Consider the following 26,654-nt stretch of genomic DNA (forward strand, 5'->3'; position numbering starts at 1 on the left):
TAATATGCTTATTTCAAAGGTATTGAAAATGAATGCTTTAAAAATTTTTTCCAATCATTTGCAAAAAAGTTATGAAACAGCAAAGTAAACATACGATTACTCTGTTGTTTAAAATTTGTTTTAATTGTTTCAAAGCTTAAAAGTGAGTTTATGGTACAAAATAATTACTCTCAAAAAATACCAAACATTCGTTCAATGGTTATATTTTAATCAGAGATTAAAAATGTTTTTTTTGTAACTTTTTGCGCGAAAGTACGCTTGATACAGAGCCGTGGACGGGTTATAATACATAATTTTATTTATTAACTAGTGCACGTCGCGCGACGGTCGTCGTTTCTAGTGAAAATTTTAGCTACGGTACTGTATTAGTCTACTTTCGCGCGTGTAAATTACAAAAAAAATATTTATTATCTTTAATTAAAATATAAAAATTAAACTAATAATCGATATTTTTTGTAAGTAATTAACTCACTTTTACGCTTTGAAAGAATTAAAAAACATTATAAACAACGTAGAATCGTATGTTTACTTTGCTGTTTCATAACTTTTTTGCAAATAGTTGCAAAAAAGTTTTAAAGCATTCATTTTCAAGATCTTTGAAATACGCATTTTACCTATTTTTTAAAATTAGAATATAATAAAAACTTTCTGAGAAACGTTAATTTGTTTATATCTATTTTTTTTTAACATTTAAAGATTATTCAAAAAAATTAAAAATTTCAATTTTGTCGACAAAATATTAAATAGGCATCTCATCTTTATAAGATTTCAAAGTTTGATCAGTGTATCATAATTATTTTGGTTATTATTGCGACCGTAAATTATTAATTGACAATTGAATTGTTGCCAAAATATTCGTTTAATTTTCACCGGCTTCTGGAACTATAATCTAATTCAAGAAAGCTTTTATGTCACCGAGTTATTTAATTATTGGTAGATAAGTACTTATCTAAAACTTTATTTGAAATTTAAAGATTTTGTTGGGAAAACCCGCATTTTCCGAGGAAAATTTTTGTCGGAGCAGATCGGGAAAAACATGTCTTTATGCAGAATTTAATATCGGTGAATTTTTATTAGGGTGTTTTTGGTGTAAAGTTCAAATGTTCGGAGTTACGAAGCAAAAATTGGAAAAAACACGATTTGGGGGCGCCATTTTGTTAATAAAAGTAGCACACTATCTGCGGACTTTGTATACCTATATTATTAATATATATAATCATAAGCTTCGATTCCAGCAATAAAATTGCTGGTAAATAACTTTTCTCAAAAATGGCATATTCTCCGATAATCAGCCCAGACTATCACCTTTTGAAGCCCCATCCGCCAAATTAGTACGAATTTCACTTAGGTATTTTCTCTGTAGATAGGTAGAATCGGAGCTAATCTTAATATTGGATGCAGGAAGTTTATTTTTATTTTTTAAAATTGACAGTGCTACATTCTTATTTTCAAGGATTACTTTAAGTGGACGTAAGGTTAGCTTAGTAGTTTAAAATTCTAAATGAATCTGCTACTTAGACATTTTCCTACAACTGTCTGTGATTCTGTGGCATCAGTAGATTTTAGTTTTTAATAACACTTTCTTTTTTTTTCATAAACTAAGTATTTCATATGGTGTTTTATGTTAAAGGTACACGAAGAGGATGGCTTACCAAAATATAGTTGTACAAAATGTGCAAAAGAAGTTCAGCTGGCTTTGATGGTTAAGAAGCGTATTATAAAGGCACATCAACTGCTATTAGAAGCTCTAAGAAAGAAAAGAGCAATAGTTCAAAGGATAGCGACAACCTCTATTGTTAATAAAGTCCAATCTTCAGTACCAAAAAAGACAAATACCACTAAACAAAAGGTTGTTTCTAAAAAGACTAATCCAATAATAAATCAAAATCGAACCCAATCCAAGTCAAAATTATTTGATAACTCAAATGAAGCAACAACAGATGAAGATGCAAATGATAACTCAAATGAAGCAACAACAAATGAAGATGCAAATGAAGGAAGTGTAAAACATGATATAAAAATTGAAGTAGTAGAAAAAACAAATCAACCAAACACTATTAAAGAAGAAAAGGGATTACTAGAACAAGATGTGAATGAGATACTTGATGCAGCCCAGAAACATATTAAGAGTACTGTCTCTACTTGTAAAATATGTAATTTAACTTTTTCAGGTAATGATTTATTTTTGTTTTTTAGTTTATAAGAGCCTTAAGTTGAATTTAGATACAGTAGACTCCCTCTATAACGAGAACTGAAATGGCGGACTAATTACCTCGTTATAAGCAGATCTCGTTATATCAGACAACAAAAATATTGTGCATACCACCACCACTGAAATGTTTTGATGCCTCTTACGTAGTTCATTAGGTGTCGATGGTCGATCTCAACAATGAAATTTGGCCATCGTAAATTGTAAATTTCCTACGATTCAATATCGGTCGATAGATAAACAAGAAGAAAGAAGTTTATTACCGGCGGTGGAATTTATTACAGCACTGGTCTCAATAAGCACACAGATGTTAGGCATTCCTGTATACAGGCAGTTATGGTATTTAGTTATGGCCATCACCACGCCAAAAACAGGTAAAGAAACATATCCTTTGATTTCATTTTTCCTCGTTATAACCAAATACGCCTTGTTATAGAGTAGTTCAATAGGAATTTCATGGGACATCTAGTGTACCTCGTTATAAGCGAAACCTCGTAATATCAGTGTTCGTTATACAGAGAGTCTACTGTATCATCATGACCTGCATCTTTAAATGTTTCACAATTAGGATTAAATGTTTCTATTTCTAACAGCATTCTAAAGCACTTTATGATTTTGTGTTCATGCCTAATGTCAAAGGTTATTCGCTCCGTGTGTGACTATGGTGGGGATACACGAAACTATGCCAGGCCAGGGTCCGTAGCGGCGAAATATGACAATTTTGGCGAATAATGATTGAATAATAATTTTTTAATAGATATTTCGCTTATCTTATTATTGTCGTTTTGATTTTTATTATTTATACATATTTATGATCGATCATATATTTATACATATTTATGGTCGATCGGATAGCTCAGTGCGACTAGCGGCTGACCCACACTTCACTTCGCCGTGAGGTATGTTCAAGCCCAGCCCAGGCCATCGGAAAAACAAAAAGACTAACGCGTCAGTATAAAATTCTAAATGAGAATCTGGCGCTTAGACTGGATATGCGGGCATCTGATCGACCTATGAGGGAGCAGTACGGCAAGGGATGAGGGCTTGCGGCTCGGTGAAACTCCCCATAGATCCCTACCGAAGGGCGTTGACGCCTAAGAACGGTGTATACATACATACATATTTATATTTTCATACTGACTTTCTTTCCTTGCACGATCTGGTCGTATATTCCTATCGTCATCTATTTCCATTTTGTGTTATACACACACAAAATTAATAGTTCAATGTACATACATATTTATACATACACATTTATACATACATACAGTAGGAAAAATGAAAGAATACCCATGAACGAACATATAAAACACGCTGTATTTTCCTATCACCATGTCACACAAAAAATTGGCCAGCGCAAGTACATGTAATAATTATTATTACATGTACTTGCGCTGGGCAGTTTTCTTTGTCACACGGTGACAGGAAAATACAGCGTGTTTTATATGTTCGTTCATGGGTATTCTTTCATTTTTCCGACTGTATTTATATTTTCATACTGACTTTCTTTCCTTGCACGATCTGGTCGTATATTCCTATCGTCATGTATTTCCATTTTGTGTTATACACACACAAAATTAGTAGTTCAATGTACCGAGCTAATGTTAAAATCTGGTACTAATAATTCACACTGCCTAATTGCTTTCGATGTACACTTAATTAATGTTAACACCGACAACTAAACTATAACGAAAAAGTGAAGAAAAACCCTTAAAATTGACATTTTCTTCAGAGTACTTCCAAATATTCGCTTTTTAATTTGACGTTTATTTGACACTCGAACTTTTTTTTTTGTTTTGATTCTGGCCTTGGTTTAGAACCTTTAGCCACGTAATTACATATAAAATTATTATTCGTTCATACAAAATTGTCCAGTATATACTTAAAAATAAAGAATAATAAAAAATAAAGCTTACAAATAACAATGTCTACTTATTATGTTAATAAATACAACTATGCTAATTATTTTTTTTTCACTACAGCTACGATAGGAACTAAATCCGATTCAACCTCTCGTAGATTTAGAACCTCTTAGTAATTTTTTTAAATCTTTTTTTTTTGAATAATTTTTTTTGTGTATTTTTTATTTTTTTTTAAATCTTTTTTATTATTATTTTTTAATCTTTTTTTATTATCTTTTTTAATCTTTTTTTTTATATAATTTTTTTTTCGAACATAGGTTACAAAATAATATAATTAATGACAGGAAATATCTCATCATACATAATACAAAGGGAATACCTATCCATTCAAACGATTAATTTTACATTCACACCTTTAATTTAATTGTTCGCAGAAATATCATAATTAGTTTAAAAATTTTTATGTTATCTTCACTTAGTAGTGCATTTAAGTTTAGGGGATATTTAAACCTGCTTTCAGCAATTCTTGTAGCATCCACATACTTGTATTGAGATGTAAGGGACAGTTAAATAATATGTGATTTATATAGATCAGCTATGCTAGTTCCACAGTCACATCTGCCTGTTGGGAGAATTCCGATTTTATGTAGATGCTTCGGAAAACATCCATGATCTACTTTTAATCTTAGGATGGTCGACACTGTATTTCTACTTAGTGCAACAACTTTGTAAAATTGGTTCACAGCTACTGTTGGTTGTAATTTAAACAAATTAGTGCCTATACTTTCACCGAACTGAATCCAACGTCTATCCCATTTACATATAATATGCTGTTTAACATATATGCAAAAAGATCACATGTTTTAAGTTCTTCAATCAATATATGAGGGTGCTTTAGTGGATTTTGAGCTATTGAATCCGCAATACTATTACCCAATATGTCTGAATGTCCCTTAACCCACACAAATTTAACACTATATGTTGAAGCTGATAATTTTAGTAATTGTTACAATATTTTTAATATAAATATATTGCTGTTAATTGTGACTTTAAAGTTTTGTAATGCATTTAATACTGACAGTGAATCACTGCACACGACAATTTTGTTCCATTGGTTCTCACAACACCATTCAAGAGCTTTATATATAGCACATGCTTCGGCGGAAAAGATGCTGGATTGATTATCTAAAGTAAATGCTTTTTTTAAATTTATTTTTGGTACAAAGTAAGCACTTGTTGTACAGTTTACTGATTTTGACCCATCTGTATAGATCGTAGTGTAATCTGAATAATTACTTAAGATTTCCTTGAGAGTTTTATGACAAAATTCAGTTTGGTATTTAGGAATAATAATATTTGTAGATAGAACGCTTGTTAAGTGTGGTATATCCAATGATTCCCAAATAAGGTGGCAAGGAGAGTTTGTTAACATAAGTTCATGGCAAGTTACAAATGCTGTCACAAGTAGTGGAGAATTCTTTTTTGCGAAGTGTGTAGATGTTAAATCAGCTGTATTTAATTCACTAATTATTTTTGCATTATACGTGCAGCGATAATGTTGTATTAGGAAATATTTGCTTGCCAAATATTCTCTACGTAATGAGAGTGGGTTTTCAGAGGCTAGAACCAGTGTAGCTTCATTTGGAGGGCTTTTCATCAACCCCAACACATTTTTCAATGTTTTCAATTGGATTCTATCAAGTTTACGTAAAAATAATAAATTTTATTAAAAATGGTAAATAAAATATTACATATTAACGTCAAATATGTCATATGTTTAACGTCAAATTGTGGTCGCCCAAAATGTCCGGCGACTACGCTAGGTGTCGCGTCAGTCATGCACGAAGCGAATACAACCATGACAACTTATTACTTATTTGTCTTTGCTTATATCATTACCTGTCTTTATTCTCATTGATACTCATTTTGTTAATAACTCCAAAATGGATTCTTACCATATTCCTGTTCACTTTCCCAAATCTTCTTAATTTCGGATGCTTCAGTTAGGTTCAGATTATCTATTGAAAACATTTGTATTAGTGGAATGATATGAGGTAGCATCTGCTCCCCAACGAACTGTCAATACTGATGGAATGGGAATGAAGCGAATTTAATGCGGCCAACATACAAGAGAGAGGTCCTAGAGAGAGACAAGAGAATGTCAGGGAAAATGTGAGCCGTGTAATTTGAGTTGCCTATATAAACTTAAATCGGGGAAATGGACCTCATATTTTTAACTTGGTATGATGCAAGTCTGATGGGTAGTATTTTAAAATGTAAATACTGTTTGTATTTAAATATGTTAGAACTCTTTTCTTCGTTAAAAGAAGTACTGATTTTATTCTTTCTTTTTGTCATTGTCATTAAATGGTACACAATAAAATTACTTATATTTATTAAATATATCATGGCGCAGTTCTAAAACCTACAAAATAGAATATGCCAAAAAGAAAGACTAAAACCAGTACTTCTTTTAATGAAGAAGATAGTTCTGACGTATTTAAATACAAAAAGTATTTAAATTTTGAAGTAAGTTTATATAGGCGATTCAAATTACTTGAAATTTTCCCTGCCATTCTCTTGTCTCTCTCTAGGACCTCTCTCTTGTATGTTGGCCGCAATCTCGCTTCATTGTTTGAATGGGACGGGGTCATTTCATCAGTATTGACATTTCGTTGCTGCTCACGCATCGACTTTGGTCATATCTGCCGCAGTTACAGATGTTCCTTTATAAACAAAATATTCCTGGAGTTGGTAAAAGAAAAAATAGAACTATCGAGGAGATTAAGATTTCACTGCCTGTGTTTTTAAAGGTACAGTCATTATCAGGGTTTAAATGCCGAGTTCCGCAGTTCCTGAAGTAGATGTGAACTGTTTCCTGAAATTTTTTTCGTTTGTTAAATTTATCCTGTTCGTCATTACAACAATGTTCCCATTCTTTTTAGCAAAATTGGATGGTCTAATAAAAGTAGATGTCATAAACATAAACTGCATCAATATTTACGGTAGTGGACATAGAAACTGTTCTTCTCAATTGGTCTTCATCTTTAATGAAAAATATATATTATGTTTTGAAGCTTGTTATCCAAATTTTCATGGTTGCATATGAAAGACATCGTCAAGGGTATTAAGCATATCTTTGTAAATGTGATTTCCTCTTCAAATTTTTAAATAAATGTACCTACTTGGTGATGGTTCAGTACTCAACTTTTCAATTTTCACAATTTTGGTGAATATTTTTTTTATTTCATTGAGCAAACTAAAGTTTGACCTCTTGACGTCAAGCTTTACACTGACGCTTTTAATAAATTGTACTTTTATTCTATGGTAACGCAATATATACTGAACCGGTCTATACTAACGTTGAAATGTCTGCCGTGGCTTCGCTGGGTGGCTCACATACGAAATGTTGAGTTCTATGACTATCGCAAAAATCAGGTTGATCTTGACCGATGGCATGAGTTATGTTGGCTTTGTAGGCCGCTGTGGTTCGTAGTTATTGGCATAGATCTAAGGCCTAAGAAAACACCACAAGAAAGAGTTTAACGAGGTCAAATCGCATGATATTGGCGGCCAGTGCTCATCATTTCCACGTGAGATGACTGTGCCCACAAATCGCTTGTGCATAATGGCCAATACGACATGAGCCACAATATTCTGTTGAAACCACATGTAGTTGCTGTCCATAGCATTCAAAGCAGACCCCAAAAAGTTGGTAATCATCTACCTATAGTGCTCGCAGTTATAGTGCGGCCGATATGTGAAACAATTGCACATTTAATGATACAAGCATATTATTTGGACCACCATATACACATATAAAGGTTCAAATTTAGATATGAGACCATCTCAGATTTTGCGTTTTACAAAAATATACATATGTGTTTAATATTACCATAACTCTTGAACGAAAAGTCCGATTTCAACCAAATTTGGTATATAGGTTCTTTTTTTGATTTACAAGATTGATGTGGTGAACAAGAAGAATCGGTTTACCAAAAGTTGTGTTTTTACTGGTTGTTTATGTAAAAATATAATTTTTTTTCAATTTTTTCCCTCTGTATATATTAATTTTTCAAAAAGGTAATACCGCAATTTAAAAGAGCGTAAAAATATTTTGTAGAAAATTTTTTGAACTTTTTAGTTATGTTAATTACCATTTAATAAATGCATAACGTATCTTCGCATGTACCTATGTGTGGCAGATTCGTGCAAATATTAAAAGAATTATTGTGAATTTAATGGTAGAATCATATAATTTGGACCACATATACTACACACATCAAGGTTCAAATTTAGATATAAGGCCATCTCAGATTTTACCTTTTACAAAAATGGCGGGCATTCAAAATGGCGACTATACATATGTGACTAATAGCACGATAACTTTTGAACGAAAAGTCTGATTTCAACCTTTGGTATATAGGTTCTTCTTTTGATGTGTAAGACCAAGGTCTTGAACAGAAAGAATTGATTGACCAGAAGTTGTGTTTTTCCTAATTTTTATGGAAAAACATGTTGTTTTTTTACCAATTCTTTCACCCTGTATATATTAATTTTTCAAAAAGGTAATACCGGCCTTGAGAAGAGCGTAAAAATATTTTTTAGCAAATATTTTGAACTCTTTAGTTATGTTAATTACCAATTAATAAATGCATAACGTATCTTCACATATACCTATGAACCTATGTGCGGCAGACTAGTGCAAATAATATAAGAATTATTGTGCACTTAATGCTAAAAGCATATAATTTAGACCACATACACTACACATACAAAGATTCAAATTTAGATATGAGGCCATCTCAGATTTTGTCTTTTACAAAAATGGCGGGCATTCAAAATGAATCTGCCGCACATAGATAGCTACATGTGAAGATACGTTATGTATTTATTAAAAGGTAATTAACATAACTAAAAAGTTCAAAATATTTTTACACTCTTTTAAATGGCGGTATTACCTTTTTGAAAAATTAATATATACAGTGTGGAAGAATTGAAAAATAAAACAACATATTTTTACATAAAAAACAGTAAAAATACAACTTCTGGCAAACCGATTCTTCCGGTTCAAAACCTAGATCTTACTCATCAAAAAAAGAACCTTGGTGCCAAATTTGGCTGAAATCGGACTTTTCGTTCAAAAGTTATCGTGCTATTAGTCACATATCAACAGCCGCCATTTTGAATGCTCGCCATTTTTGTAAATGGCAAAATCTGAGATGGCCTCATATCTAAATTTGAACTTTTGTATATGTAGTGTATGTGGTCCAAATCATATGCTTCTACCATTAAATTCACAATAATTCTCATAATATTTGCACGAATCTACCACACATAGGTACATGCGAAGATACGTTATGCATTTATTAAATGGTAATTAACGTAACTAAAAAGTTCAAACTATTTCCTAAAACATATTTTTGCGCTCTTTTCAATGGTGGTATTAGCATTTTGAAAAATTAATATATACAGGGTGAAAAAATTGAAAATAAATTATTTACATAATATAAAATAGTTTTACATAAAAAAACAGATAAACATAACTTCTGGTAAACCGATTCTTCCAGTTCACGATATCGATCTTGTAAATCACAAAAGGAACCTATGTAGCAAATTTGGTTGAGATCGGACTTTTAATTCAAAAGATATCGTGCTATTAGTCACATATGTATAGTCGCCCATTTTGAATTACCGCCATTTTTGTAAAAGGCAAAATCTGAGATGGCTTCGTATCTAAATTTATACCTTTATATGTGCAGTATATGTGGACCAAATTATATGCTTGTATCATTAAATTTGCAATTCTTATAATATTTGCACGAATCTGCCGCACTATTAATGGTGATGGCCTGGCCAACGTCGTTGTCAACGAAATATGGACCGATGACGCCGCTAGCCCAAAATCCACATTAAACAGTGACTTTTCGGGATGCATTGGACGCTCTTGGATCGCATCTGAATTGGTATCAACCCAAATTCAACAATTCTGTTTTTTTGACGTACCCATTCATCCAAAAATGGGTCTTATTTCTGAAGATGATTTTTCGATAAAAATTGAGTCAGTTTCCAGCTGCTCCAATGCCCATACGAAGTCAGTTGAATTTTGTACTGGTGGAGGTATAGGTCACAAAGTAAAATTTACGCCACAACGTAAGTTGTGATCCGTAAGTAGTTCTTGCAAGCGACGTGAAATCGACTGCCACAGATTCTGTGATGGCCGTCAGTTCCGGGGGCTATGATCATAATTATGAAATATGTCGTCATAGATTTTATGACTGGTCACGTCATTGAATCTACGACGCCCTAATTATAGGGCTGGATCCCGCGTACCAAAAAAGGTTATTAATAGCAAGCTGAAAGTTTGTTAATAGCTTAACAGTGTCTAATGTGCGTCCCACCTTGACTTTACAGTACAGGTTCTTATGACCAACAGTGATGCCAAATTTTATCAGAAACAGGTTTTAAGCAAACATACTTTTTTCTATAGGATAACTATTAATAACTTAGGAATTAATATTATTGACATTTTGTGGCTGTCAGGGGTTCTAAAACATTTTTTTTTTTCGAAAAATACCTTTATGTGAACAAAATAAAAATAATTTTGTATACAACATTTATATAATAATGTATTTAAGCGCATAAATATGTTAAACCTTAATAGATACGTAGGTACCTACAGAAATAATTAAAATACATTTAAACTATATATTTTAGCTTCTTTCTATAATCCCGTCTTCCTCACTTTCACTGCAACTGTCGTAGGGTGTAAACACATTAGAATGATATTAATTTCATCTTGGAAATCAGTCATTAAGAATAACAATAAACTGCAATTAGGATCCAAATTTTCCAAATAAGCAATGAGTTACTCAATACAATGTTATCAGTAATAATTTTAAGCTTATTTAATATTCTTTGTTATAATTTAATTTAGGTGAACTGACCATCAACAATTATTATACTTTATTTATTCTCAACTGTAGGACCTGGTAGGACAATATAAAACTTTACTTAAACTTGACTGACAATCCATTTTATATTTTTCTTGACATTACTTCAGAACTGTCTATACTGTCAATACATAAATTAACAACCATAGAACAACATTTACTTTTAAGAGTAAACAGTAGCGATCAACAGGTAGCAATAAAATATAACTTCGGGAGATAGTATCATAAACTTTGGCAACATTGGTAATCTTTGACATTATGTAAGATTAATATTATTGACAATTTAACTCATAGGCGCGCTAAATGGAAGTAACCGAAAACAATTTTGTTATTAGTAAATAAATATTTATAAAAATAAACCCAAATGGGTGAAAATTTTATGTTAACATAGGTATTTGTACGAAAAAATAATAATAAATAATAATTTCATTGTGAAGCGAAACGAGAGCAGTCTTATTTTATTTAGTTCATAGAGCGCCAAAGGCACTCTAGAACACCCTTTAACCCTTCTTAGGGTCCCATCAGGGGTGCATATTTCATTCTCTTTGAACTACTAAAATTCGGGCTACCGTTATCGGTTCACAACGAAATGATGGCATGAATGCCGTGGCGGTATCTGCTAAAGACGAACGAAAGTTTTACTTCTAATATTAACAATATCAAAAATAAAATAAAACTTAGAACTAGTCTTCTGGTTAAACCAATCGTGGCTTGTGGCTTCTAAAATTTGCAAGCCAACGAATTGCCGGAGCTAAGAAGGCCGAGGGAAATCTACCAGGTTAAGTCGTACTGCATGGAATGATTATTTATTATTTTGATTAGTTCTACTCGTAATCTGAGTATTCGGAACTAAGCTTTGTTGGAATTTTACCGTGCTGGACAGGCGGGAAGTGAGATGCAGCCTGATAGATCTTCCTCGGCATTGTTAGCTCCTGCACTTTTTATAAAAATACACTTTCTTCAATTTTTTTATCCGATGCCTAGATTTTGTGTCATTTTGGAACTACTAATGAAATAAAAAATTTTAGTAGTTCCAAAACTACACAAAACCTAGGCATCGGATAAAAAAGTTTATTTGAAGAAATTGTATTTTTTTGTTCTTCTTAATGGCGGCACAGGCTCGTTTTTTTAATATTGTATTTAATTACAGAGTAATTTCCACATATTAATATATTTTTCAAATTGGGCCCTGTACCGCCATTCTTTATTTTATTACGAATACGTGTGCCAAATATCTCGAAAAAATATTCAAAATTACAGCCGCAATCTTGGAACGCGTTTTTGCTACCTGTTGATCGCTACTGTATCACCTTTAGCAAAAATAAATTTTTTCGGGTTCAAAAATTGCAATTTTTCGATTTTATGTTCAACCGCGTTTATCTCGAAAACTATGCATCCTACGAAAAAACTTGTCAGAACAGTTTTTGCTTAGAATGACCCAAAAAATACAAAAAAAAATGTTTTGTTTTGCGAGAAATCGATGTTATGTAATTCCTCAAGTTCTTTGTTTATAACAATCTTATCGACATCCGGATCAACTGTTACCCAACAAATTCGTGTTCTACGGGTCAAGATACATAAAAAATCTTGGGTAAGACCATCTGAATAAAGGAGGCCGTTGTACCCCCTTGGCGACAGGACTATGAATATCTACCTAAAAAAAATTGGCATTTGTACTGTAGTCAGGATTTCTGTACCTAAACATAGATTTATTACGAATTTCATTTTCATGGGAAACAACTTTTCACACTTTTTTTATGTATGACATCAGTAGATTACTTCTCATAGGTAATTACATTGTTAAAATTTGTGGTGGCTCCAATTTCGATGTTCTCATAATTTTGGCACGGCTTTTAATGGACTTTTTCTTGGAATTATTCGCTTTATTTGTCGTTTGATTAACTTTTCCCATTTCGTTAAACTATTGATAATATGTTAAAAATAAAATATCCTCCTAAATCTTTATACTCGCATTAGAATTCGAAATGTTTTTACGTAAAATATACTTACCTACCTACATAGAACTGAACTAAAACACAATTAACAACAATCTATTATTTCAAACAGGCCAACAACTTATACAACAACAACAAAAATATAATAAATAACTATCAATAAACAGTATTTTCCTATGAAACAACTATAACGAATTCTTAAATTAACACACTACTGCACTGGACTGATATCAATAAAGATGACAGAACAAATTAGAGAAAATCTGACGCAGGTTTGTCAAAATGACACTGATAATTTCTCTATGTTGCCTAATTAGTTATTTAGTTATAATATGTTCGATTTCTTGTTAGAAATAAAAAATTTTAGTAGTTCCAAGATTACACAAAATCTAGGCATGAGATAAAAAAGTTTATTTGACGAAAGTTTATTATTTTTTTCTTCTTAATGGCGGTACAGGCTCCTTTTTTCAATATTTTATTTAGTTATAGAGTAATTTCCACGTACTAACATATTTCTAAAATTGGGCTCTGTACCGCCATTCTTTATTATATTACGAATATGTGTGCCAAATATCTCGACAAAATATTCAAAATTAGAGCCGCAATATTGGAACGCGTTTGCTGCTACCTGTTGCTCGCTACTGTAGCCTCTTAATGTTGAATATTCTAACATTCTTAAGAGGATCGGTACGTATTTTCGGCTGCAATGCTATTCAAATGGGGATTAATTTTTTTCGAATCCTGAGAAAACTAATAAGTATTTTTGAAAAATTTAAACGCAGAATGAAAGATCACGTTATTAGCGAGGGCCGAAAGTCCCTGGGAACTTCTATAATATTTATTTTAATAAGTTACAGGGGTGAAAAACTAAGAGAAAATTTAGTGTGATTTTTAATTTCAAATATATCATTCAAAATAAACTTTTTATTTATTCTAAGGGACTTTCGGCCCTCGGCAATAATTTAGTCTTTCATTCTGCGTTTAAATTTTTCAAAAATATTTATTGGTTTTTTCAGGATTCGAAAAAAATAAACACAATGCCGTGGTAATATTTTCCAAATCTATCTTTGTCTTACAACGCACTCAGCCGAATATAATATTATCAGAATATATTGTCAGTCAGACACTGACAATCAGTGACAATTTTAAATATTTGACATTGCATCGGGAATATGTTGAGTTATTGATTAAATATTATTGAAATATAGTGCATTTGATAAATAATTGATTTAAGACGTGAACTTAATAAAAAGTTATTTATTGTGTATTATTTGTGGAAGATCCAAGCAGAGAATACATCAGGACAATATATTCTGTGATCCAAGTATTTTGTTGTTAAAGATGTTCAAAATTGTAAGCGTTCCATAACAATATATTATTAAAAAATCACTTTAACACTTTTCCTCTTTTCTCGATTAAGTATTAGTCTTTGTTGTACAAATAAATTATTACAATCACTGAATACATAGTTAGTGAAAAAATATCACATTTATTAACTGAATTAATAATTTCCAATTATAAAAATAACAGTTATCCAAGAACATTCAAAACCCATCTCTTTAAATTAATGATGACATTTTCAAGTAGAATGACATTCTAGTAATGTTTACATATCCATACCAGTGTGAATTTTACTACGCGTAATTTGCCGTGTAAAGACAGAAAAAGTAGGGATACACGTAAAATATTTGCGAATTATGTACCCATAGCCTTAACCAAAAAAAGTTATTACGCATATCGATTATAAAATTGCTGATTACTTTTCGAAAATGACTCTCACTCAACAAAAAACAATGAAAAATATTGTTTTACTTGACTGTAACGGGTTAGTTTTAATTTAACATTTTTAGGGACCTACATTTTTAGGACCTTGTTAGGAACTTTTTGACTTTTTTTTTGTTATGTGACAGTTTCGTAGAAGATGAAAAGAAAATAAAAAGAAGATTTATGTTAGCATGGTGATGCATGCACCTTGATAAACAATAGAGAAATAATTGAATTTTTACCAAGTTGTCAGAATAAACTTCAAATTAAAATATAGTTTTCTTAATGCAATATATCCATACCAGCGCAAATAATTACAGTCCATACCAGATTTAAAACCTAACATTTTTGGTCCTTCGAGCTGGATTTGGTCCTACATCGTCGAATTAAGGATATATTCATTAAGAAAGGTGCCAACAGCCACGTTTCCAAGTGGGTTTGAAGTTACCATATACTGGTATATTTTCAAGTTATTGTCCACCAAGCGACTTCCAAGACTAGAAGATATAAGTAATTCCAATAGATTCCTTTATTTTCAAGATACCGTGCACCAAGCCACGTCCAAAACTTGAAGATAAGTCTGTCCTTTTTGCTATTATATCATAAACCTATTTTTATTTCTGAATTAAGCAAAACAGTGCATTTTGAAGTTTGTTTTGATTTAATATAGAATAAATTTAATTTTCATTAATATTAATTTGCTAACAAATTTGTGGGATTGCCATAAATCGCCAAAAAATGATTTTAGCCAATCATATAAGAACAAGGGGTTCTTACAAGGGAAAATTAACCAATTTAGAGTATTTTGTTAATATAATAAAAGCTGCTACGCCAAGTAGTAAACCACTTCTTTCAGAAGTTCAATTAAGATATGAAATGAATGCCAGTCTATTAAAAGAATTTCAAGATGTTCAACTGCAAATTGAAATTTTAACACCGGAAGACAAATTAAAAGAACAGTATGAGGAAAATGAATTATTTGAAAATAGGTATTTTAAAGCTATGGGTTTTTTGAAAGGTTATATTGAAAGTAACACATTTCAGTCTTCACATGATACTAGTTTGAGTTCTACTCCTCAAGTAGACTCCTTAAGTCACCTTTTGTTACCAAAAATGAAAATCAAAGTCTTCACTGGTGAGTTAGAAACTTGGTTAGAATTTAAATCCACGTTTACTAGTGTCATTCATAACAGTCCTTTGTCAAACAGTCATAAGTTTCAGCTTTTGCGACAATATGTGGATGGATATGCAAAACGTATAATAGATAAAATTGAATTTTCTGGTGACTATTACCAAACTGCCTTTGATGCTCTCTGTCAGAGATTTGACAATAAAAGGTTATTAGTAAACAAACACATTAAAACTATTTTTAGTTTAGAGTCAATTAATAAAGAGTCTCCAAAGCATCTAAGACAATTGTTAGATATTGTGTCAGATAGTGTCACTTCAATTGAAAGTTTGCAGATAACAAAAGAGTGCCTAAGTGATTTATTGTTAATAAACATTATTTCTGATAAACTTGATAAACAGAGTTATAGAGAATGGAAAGAGTTTCGCACCAAAGAGGAACTCCCTACCTTAATGGAATTCTTTAATTTCTTAAAAACGAAAGTAGATACTTTGGAAGAAATCCAAGACCAAAGTTCTCATAATGCCCATCACAATAATAATAATAATAATTCCAATTCTAATTACAAATATACAAACCGTGAAGGTCATAAGAGAGCAGTCCAACTAAATTTAGCACAGAAAAATAGTTGTGTTTTGTGTAAAGGCAATCATTATATATATTCTTGTATTCAATTCCTCAAACTAGATAACAAAGGCAGATTAAGTAAAGTTAATGATTTAAATTTGTGTCACAATTGCCTAAGAATTGGGCACAGGGCTCAAGAGTGTACACTAAAACCATGTTTGAAATGTCATTTAAAACATAATTCCTTAATACACTTTGATGACATTCAACATGTTTCAGTGGACTCGACAACAATGTCCAGCCATGTGAAACATCAGTAAATAGTATACAGAATGTTAATATGCCACCAATGGCAACTCACCAGCTATCTGCACAAGCAGTAGATTTGCAAAATAAACAAGTTCTTTTGTCAACAGTTGTTTTTGATGTCAGGTCAAGTGATAATAAATTAATACCATGTCGTGCGCTTCTAGACAGTGGCGCTCAGATAAATATGATAAGTGAGAGCTTTTGTAAAAAATTAAATCTTCCATTGATTCCAACTAACCTTGCTGTTAGTGGTATAAACCAGGTAGTGTCAGTTATCACAAAGAAGTGCCAAATTTCTTTGTTGTCTAAGTTCAATAGCTTTAATATTACATCCATATTTTATGTTATACCAGTCATTTCAAACCAAATTCCGTCAGCTAGTTTTGATACTTCAAATTTTGTTATCCCATCTAATATTCAGCTATCTGATCCTTTATTTAATGAATCCACTAATGTTGATGCCATTATTGGTGCCAATTTATTCTGGGATCTCCTTACTGATGGCAAAATCAAGCTGGGAAAAGGTTTACCAAATTTGCAAAATACACGTTTAGGCTGGATTGTAAATGGAGTTGTTCCCTATGAGACAACTCGTGTGTCATGTAACTTTACCAGAACCATCGCCGAAGATGACCAGTTAAAACATTTCTGGCAAATAGAAGAAATGCAAGATTCTACACCATGGTCGAAAGATGATGACGAGTGCGAAGAAATATTTCAAAAAAGCACTACCAGGTCCGAAAGTGGCCAATTTGTAGTAAAACTTCCACTGAAGTTCTCTGCTGATTTGTTAGGAGACTCCTTAGATACTGCTGTCAGCAGATTTCTATTATTAGAAAAACGATTTACCAAAAATCCAGAACTTAGTGATTTATACCATGATTTTATTAAAGAATATCAAAACCTGGGACATATGGTTAAGGTCGATATGAAAAATATATCTTCTAAATCCTATTTTTTACCCCACCATGGAGTTTTAAAAGACACCAGTCTTACTACTAGACTCAGAGTAGTTTTTGATGGCTCCTGTCCTAGTACTTCTGGTTGGTCTCTCAATGATCTTCAGTATACAGGACACAAAATTCAAAACGATATTTTTGACATTCTAGTACGATTTAGACAGTACACCCACGTTGTTTCTGCGGATGTGTCAAAAATGTGCAGACAAGTAATGGTACATGAAGAGGACCAAACCCTTCAACAAATTGTTTGGAGAGAAAATCCAGCTGATAGTCTTGACACATTTAAATTAACCACAGTAACTTATGGACAAAAGGCAGCTCCATTCTTAGCCATGAGATGTATGCGCCAATTGGCCCTAGACTTTCAATCTCAGTTTCATTCAGCTGCAAAATCTGTGATACAAGACTTTTATGTAGATGATCTACTCACTGGATCAAACGACTTAGAAGAATTGCAATTGAGATGCAAAACCATTTTTAAAATATTGAAATCTGGAAATTTTATCTTAAGAAAATGGATTTCCAATACTCCTGAATCTTTCATTGAATCCAACCTTTGGTTTCATGGGCCACATTTTTTGAGACAACATCCCAATAATTTGCCGATTAATTCACTTCGAGAACTAGAAGAAATACCAGAACTTAAGCAGTCAGTCCAAGCAACCTTATCTTCCAATATACACATAAGTTGGATTTCGAATTTTATTAGTAGATTTTCAAATTTACATAAACTAAAAAGAGTATTTGCATATCTTATAAGATTTACAATATCTATTAAAACTAAAACTAGAGCAGATAGCATGCTTTTAAGTGTAAAAGAACTAAATGACTCCTTTTTAATATTAATAAAACTTGTTCAAGCAGAATCTTTTCAAGATGAAATTTTTAGCTTGGCAAATAAAAAACCATTAAATAAAAAATCCAAATTAATTCATTTATCACCTATTTTAGATAATGATGTATTAAAGGTAGGAGGACGACTTTTACATACAATGTTACCAAATAATATAAAAACTCCAATCCTATTACCAAAATTTCATGCTTTAACAAAATTAATATGTACACATTACCATGTAAACTATTTGCACCCAGGACCACAACTATTATTGTCACTAATCAGACAAAAGTATTGGCCAATATCAGGAAAAGTATTAACCAAGCAAATAGTGAGACAATGTATTAAGTGTTTTCGAGTAAAACCCCCTAATACTTCAGTGACCATGGGTCCACTTCCTAATGAACGAATTACTATATCACACCCTTTTGAAAATGTGGGATTAGATTTTGCAGGACCGTTCCTTTTAAAGGAGAAAAAGGGACGAGGAAGCAAAATTCTAAAAGGTTATGTTTGCATATATAGTCGGAAAAATGAAAGAATACCCATGAACGAACATATAAAACACGCTGTATTTTCCTGTCACCGTGTCACAAAGAAAATTTCCCAGCGCAAGTACATGTAATAATAATTATTACATGTACTTGCGCTGGCCAATTTTTTGTGTGACACGGTGACAGAAAAATACAGCGTGTTTTATATGTTCCGTCATGGGTATTCTTTCATTTTTCCTACTGTATGTCTGCTTTGTTACAAAAGCTATACATTTAGAATTATTAACTGATATGACAACTGACTGTTTTTTATCATGTTTTAAACGATTTATATCTCGCAGGGGTATTCCCACTAATGTTTACTCCGACAATGGTTCCACTTTTAAATCAGCCAATAGAGAATTAAAGTCTATTTATCATTTTTTGGAAACAAATAGCCATTCTATTCACAATTTTGCTTTAACTAAAAATATTGCATGGCATTTTTCTTCACCATATAGCCCAAATTTTGGCGGTTTGTGGGAATCGTCTATAAAACAAATGAAATTTCATATGAAACGCACACTTACCAATATTAATTTAACATATGAAGAATTTTTTACTTTATTAACCGAAATAGAGTGTATTTTAAATTCAAGACCACTTTTTGCTAGTTCAGAAGATCCATCTGACCTTGAACCCTTAATTCCTTCCCATTTTTTGACATTACGTCCTTTAACTTCACTTCCTGAACCCAATGGTCTATCAATTCCTACAAACAGACTTAATTGTTTCCAACAAGTTCAGCAACTTCATCAACGATTCTGGGCTCGCTTTTCAAAAGAATATGTCAGCCAATTGCACCAGTCTTATAAATGGAACCAGAATTCATCGAAACCTCTCAATCCAGGTGCTTTAGTGATTATCCATGATTCAAGTTTACCTCCATGTAAATGGTCTTTAGGACGAATAGAGAAGGTATTTCCTGGAAAAGATGGAAAAATCAGGGTTGTTCAAGTTAAAACCTCCAAAGGCATCATCACCAGATCCTCCAGACATCTAGCCCAATTGCCTTTAGAAGAATCTCAGTGATCCTCTAACTATTATAACAACTTCCCAAGTGTATTATGTGTCGTGGACTTGTTTGAAGTGTACTTCAACGCGGGGAGTATGTTAGGAACTTTTTGACTTTTTTTTTTGTTATGTGACAGTTTCGTAGAAGATGAAAAGAAAATAAAAAGAAGATTTATGTTAGCATGGTGATGCATGCACCTTGATAAACAATAGAGAAATAATTGAATTTTTACCAAGTTGTCAGAATAAACTTCAAATTAAAATATAGTTTTCTTAATGCAATATATCCATACCAGCGCAAATAATTACAGTCCATACCAGATTTAAAACCTAACAGACCTTGGTAATGTCCGATTGAAAATTCTTTTGAAGAAAATCGGCATCGCCGCGCTGAAAACTCCCATAAGGATTGTATTGCCGTATGTTCGTGTACTGTAAAGTCAAGGTGGGACAGACATAGTCGGACAAACTTTGATGCACGGGAACACTGAAACAGGGGAAGTTTTAATTTTGGAACAGATTACAGGTTTCGAACGTCAGACTACGAAAACGTCCCATGTATTTTGTCGGGCAGCACTTCTAATTGATTTGTTACCCTTTCATTAAACTCTACGTGTTGGACTTAGTAAAATGCCCAACATATTTGTTGGACAAACATTTTTTCATATATTATATCGTCGCCTTAGTACTATAACTTGATAACTCCAAAATTGACGTTTTTGAGATAACTAGTTCACAAGATGTATTTTATTTGCCTCTATATTGTGTAAAAACTTGATGACTAGCTTCAAACGGGTTAAGTATTTATGGTAGGGGAGCAAAGTATGCTAAACGTGCAGTCACTCGAGCGCTTTGGGGACCTATTGGGTTGTGAAGAGTAGGTCCTAAAACCAAAAAAAGTTACGTAAAGTTTTCCATTTTAGTGTTCACTTGCCATTTTTTAATTTAGTTTTCCATTTCCAACAATCGTTTTTTCTGATTATAACCCCATCTATCCATAATTCAAAAAAATGTTTCGAATAAAAGTTACTTATTTTTACGTAAGGAATCCAAACCTGCAATAAAAAATAAGGGCTCCTATTTAAAATTTTAGAGTAACCCCCACCCCACCTCCGTGGGGGGTTGTGTTTGGTGCCATTGGATAAATTTTTCAAAAATATTGAATAAGTGTATTTCACAGTTTTTTGATCTGATGTTTATTTCGCGAAATATCGCGGAATTCGTATTTAAAATATTAAATTTACCCCCCACCCCTTTCCGTGGAAAGTCCTGTTTGGTATCATTCGATAGATTTTAAAAAAATATTGAGAACATATTTTTTAGTTTTTCAATCTGTCATTCATTTCGCGAAATATTCGCTTTTTTCTTGTGAAACTTGGGACTCGCCCATTTCCTTATGCCCCGCTCAAATCGTCAGATTTTTGAAATATACACTCTTTTGCATGTACTTAACTTACCTTATCTTAATCTGACAATTTCGAGTTTTTTTAAGGATAGATTTTTTTTCCGGCCCCCCTTAACGAACTCCCCTGTGTTAAGAGCCAATATATGGTAGAGGTACATCTGCAGGGTACCAGGTTTCTCCCCATATGATAATCTGACGCGCTCGAGTAACTGCAAAAATCCCCGCTTGGGCTCCCCTACCATTATTTACGATTGACGAAAGTTGATAAAACTCAAATGCTGCTAATATTCAGTGCTAAAACTTGACAAGATAAGTTATCAAGCTATTTTTTAATAGAAATAATCGTGAATACGACATACACTGAATGCTATAACTAGGTAACTCCAGTTATCTAGTTTTAGCACGTGTTTTTCTGAAACCATTAAGCTTACCACGTAAATGCTATCTGTTTATTCGGTTCATGTTAATGCAAAAATTCTAGAATTGTTAACAGATCTGGCAACCCCCATGGCAGAGGGCTAATTTTCACCAAAATAATGCTTAAAATATTAGTTTTGTTAAAAAGTTCGCTTAGATGCAACTTGGCATCTCATGCGACATTACCAAATGTTAACATTATGGTATTGCTAAAAGTTGATAACTTTAATTTTTCATGTTATTTTCCATATTAAAAAGCAAATTTGCACCGTATTCCTACATCATGGGAGCAGCACAAATATCTTAAAAATCTTTAAACTCGTTTATCTCAAAACTACTAATTTCGAGTTATCAAGTTATAGTATTAAGGCGACGATATAAAGTTTGCTATTGCATAAACTTAAATACAACCTGCTAGTTTTCACAATCATAAATTTGCCAAGATGACACGTTCAACAATTAAAATCACGTTCCACAATTAAAACTTCACCTGTTCCAGTGTTCCCATATCAAAGTTTGTCCGACTAGACACGGTTAAGCTATTAACAAATTTTTAGCTTGCTAATAATCAACTTTTTTTGGTACGCGGGATCCAGTCCTATTATTTAGTAAAATACAGTTATAAAATATTATGTTTTTTTGGTTTTTAGACAAACCGGCGTACTATCTGCACAACTTAAAACACATAAAAGGCAAATGTCATATATGCGGCCGAGTCATGAGAAGAGACAACTTAAAGAAACACATCATGATGCATACAGCAGGTCCATCAGTCTGTTCTACTTGTGGAGCAACGTGCAAAAATATAGAAAGTTTAAGAGGTCATATCTTTAATTACCATAAGCATACTGCTCAACAGTACGTTTGTGAAGAATGTGGTAGAAGTTTTCGAAGGAAACATATTTTCTTGTTGCATAAGAAAAAGGTTCATGGGGGTGTAAGGAACTTCAAATGCAGTACTTGTGGGAAAACTTTCTTTACCAATACCGATTTATTAAAGCATATTCGAATGACCCACGAAAAACTGAGACCTCATGTTTGTGAATATTGTGGTTCGGGCTTTTCGTCTAAGTATGCTTTAAAAACTCATACAAGACAACATACCGATGAAAAACCGTTCGTTTGTCAGCACTGTTTCGAAGGGTTTAGACAGCGGGTTTCATTACGGTCCCATTTGAAATCAAGACATGGAATAGAGGAAGCCAAGGAATTCGTTTGTAAAATATGTGAGAAAGGTTTCGCTACAGATTACGCTTTGAATATACATCAAAGGTTACACCAAACTAAGAAGTGTGAAATTTGCTCAGAAAATTTTGGTGGAGATGAATATTTGACAAACCATCTTAGAGAAGTCCATCAAGTAGAAGTAGAAATGAGACAAGATAGTTAAAAATTATTTTTGGTTTGTTATGTGTCCAGTATCTTTTGAATTTTCCATGTCCTTGTATTATCCATATGTGCCTTATCTATACGAGGTTGACATAAGTAATGAAATGTTTACAACAATAGTATATTGTGCAACAAGTGCAGAAAGGTACTAATTTCTCACGAGTTTGAAAAGCAAACGAGTGAGAAATTACCTTTCTGCACGTGTTGCACACTATACTTTTTCTACAACCACAGTTTTTGCTAAAAATAAAAATCAAAATTTTCATACGAAGATTTATTATAATAATATATTATAAACTAATCAATTTAAATTTCTTATACATACCTAAACAAATTATACAGAACAGAAATCAGTTCAAAAATGAATGCACTGCTTTAATTATTGTAGTTATAGTTCACTGTAAAATTGGAACAATTTTGAATTCAATTTCTAGGAGAGTTGGTTTTATTTTCCACAGTATTTAAATCTGCTGTAGAAGTTGAAGGCACATCACTTGCAAAATTTTCTACAGTAAAAGAGCTTTTAGGTTGTGATATCGCATTTACGTCTGTAGGCACTGCGGTTGACATTTGTTGATCAATTGATTGCATTATTTTATTTGAAATGTTTATTTTGGAGAGCATAGAATCATCAACATAACCTTCTGCGACACTATTTGACGGCCAGCCACCATGACGTTTCAGTGTTAAAAGATCAGCTCCTGAATTTGCTAACACGGTTGCGGATGATCTCCGTAATGTGACCTGTATACAATTTTGGGTTCGGTAACTTTAAAAATGATGCGATTTCTTGTGGCATTTTACCAAACTTGTTGATTCCTACCACTTGTCGAGTACATTTTCCTTTTTGGTAATTCATAAAAAAACGATTTTCATATAGATCAGAAGGACGCAATAGAATGTATTTTTTACATATGTTATAAAAGGTACCTGCCGGTAATTGTGAAACTTCTTGGAGCTTTTGTTTTCGTGTCACTTAACTTTACTATTAATGCAGACTTTAGGTCTTCTATTTCATTTATTTTCAACTTCCATAATTCACTTCTTCGACATGCATCACTAATTGCAATTACCATTACAACCCTACGGTAATAAATACTAGAATTGTATTGTAAAATTATTTAACTTTAAAAATTACCTCAGTAGGTATCTATCGCCCGGGGCTTCTCTTATAAATTGATTTATTTCTTCGGATGTCAGAGTCCGTGCTTTCTTCGCAATATAACCATCAGCTTTTCTTTTTCTAAAGGTACGTAATTTTGCATAAGTTGATATATTAATACCATGATTAATATTAATAGTCGATTTTAGCATTGAATATATTGACCATAGAGTAGATAATTTTCTTGATTTTGATAGTTCTTCAAAATATGCCATAATTATATTTTCAGAAAAACTTTTAGTTTTATATTTTTTCTTCCAATCCATAAACTGTTTGTATGTAGTTTCATATTTTTCTTTTGAATTTGAAGGTAAAAACCATACAGAAATAAAAAAAAAGTTTTGTTTTTATTTCTCTGTGGTAATAACGATAACCAATTGGCTTGTTCTCTCAATTCTGGAGGAGTATTTTCAATTTCGCTATCACTATCCATTTTTGCTCAAACTTATTTCAAAAAGCAATATTTTAAAAATTACAAAATAATATCACATTTGACGTTTGTGCGCAAACTTAATTTCACGTAATCATAATATAATTCACGTAATCTAGTTACCAGTAGGTAACTAGATAAACAAATATGCAGTTACGGATTTACACGAGACCTACTTCATTCGACGTATCTTGCTGAGGTGCTAAATCCTTATTGGTTAACTGATAATTATAAAATGTTTATTTATTAAAATTGTAAAATAAAACAGTTGTAACATCCATAATTTAATTTCTATTCGATAATGAAATATAATAACTACTCTCTTACAGGTTATATATTTGTCTACACTTTAACCGCAGATGTAAACAGAATACATAATATATAACGTTATGGTTTGTTCCAACAGTAAATGGTTTGAGTTCAATTAGTGCGGTCGTAAATATTATTAAATTTATCTGACCTGGCCCATTGTAAAGACCCACCCGGAGCGATAAGCCACCGAGGTAGACAGAGTTGGTCTTTTGCAATTAACACTGACTAGACGGTACTCCCATAATAAAGCCTAAAATAAATTTTACCTGAAACCGGGCCTTTTATACTATTATCGGTTAATCCGGGCTGTTTATAGTGGTAACTAATTGAACTTAACCATTTACTGTTTAACATACCATACCACAGGTTACTCAGAATGAGGTAGGTAATCATTTGTAGACAAAATGTAAAGTTCAAAAATAATCTGTTAAAGTAGCGAATTTTTCAGATTTTTCGGACATAAGATGTAGTTAAATCGGTTCTTTTTTTGAAAAGTACTATCAGATCTAATATCTTAAAATTAAAACCATTTCATCAAAACATGTTATAATTATATTTATGATTTTTTTGTGGCATGTAGTGGTACTGTGCAGAAAAGAACTTTCCGGTACAGAAACGTCACTTTCCGGCACAGAAACGTCGCTTTTCTGCACACTAATGTCATAAATCTTATACTGTGAGAAAATGTCTTTATGTTAACTTCGTTAACATAAATTTTTCTTTTTACTTTTAAATTTCTACTTTTAAATTTTTAATATACGTCTGAATTGCCAATATAAATGAGTCAGATTAAATAAATTATTAGAAGGATTTTTTTACTTAGAAACAACATTTTTATTTATTTTAATAGTATTTTGTATTTTGACAACGAAACCCCACACGTTAATACATTCATTTTTTAGTAAAATTGTGGCTTATTTTCCATAGAAAATACTTAATTGTAAAAATGCCACAAGGAAATAGCTTCAGAACAACAATAAAAAATAACATTAAATCTCTAAATTGGGACACCCTGTATACATTATTTTGTATGTAAAAAATTTCGATTTGAAATACTAATCGACAGGTATGAACATTTAAAAAAAAAGAATTATTATTTGAACTATTGGGCCGGTTGTTCGAACGCTAATCAACAATGATCACTATCAAATATTTAATTACTGTCACAACTGTCAATGTCAACTTTGGTTGGGTAGCTGAAAACGTAATTGATTATATTTATGAGATTAGTTAATCAATTAACATAACAATTATTAACATAATTGATTAACTAATTTCATAATTGTAATCAATAATTATGTTTTCAGCAACCCAATCAAAGTTGACATTGACAGTTGTGACAGTAATTAAATATTTGATAATGATCATTTTTGATTAGCGTTCGAACAACCGGCCCTCAGTTTATTCCACATTACAGACATAACTTTATTTATTATTATCTTGTAAA

The 26,654-nt window shown here is 32.0% G+C and overlaps 1 protein-coding gene across 2 annotated transcripts in view; it reads left to right on the forward strand.

Annotated features, from left to right (window-relative positions):
* Window positions 1–23,568, forward strand: part of LOC126884697 (zinc finger protein 567-like) — a 30,706-nt gene extending 7,138 nt beyond the window's left edge. For both annotated transcript variants that reach the window (XM_050650804.1, XM_050650805.1), the window contains exons 2-3: window positions 1,631–2,171; window positions 22,565–23,568. In XM_050650804.1, coding sequence (XP_050506761.1) covers window positions 1,631–2,171; window positions 22,565–23,304 — 1,281 coding nt within the window. In that variant the 3' untranslated portion in view covers window positions 23,305–23,568. The remainder of the gene's footprint in view (window positions 1–1,630; window positions 2,172–22,564) is intronic.
* The last annotated feature ends 3,086 nt before the right edge of the window (window positions 23,569–26,654 follow it).

This window comes from Diabrotica virgifera, chromosome 5 (genome assembly GCF_917563875.1).
Source record: "Diabrotica virgifera virgifera chromosome 5, PGI_DIABVI_V3a".
In the NCBI taxonomy this organism is placed as follows: Eukaryota; Metazoa; Arthropoda; class Insecta; order Coleoptera; family Chrysomelidae; genus Diabrotica; species Diabrotica virgifera.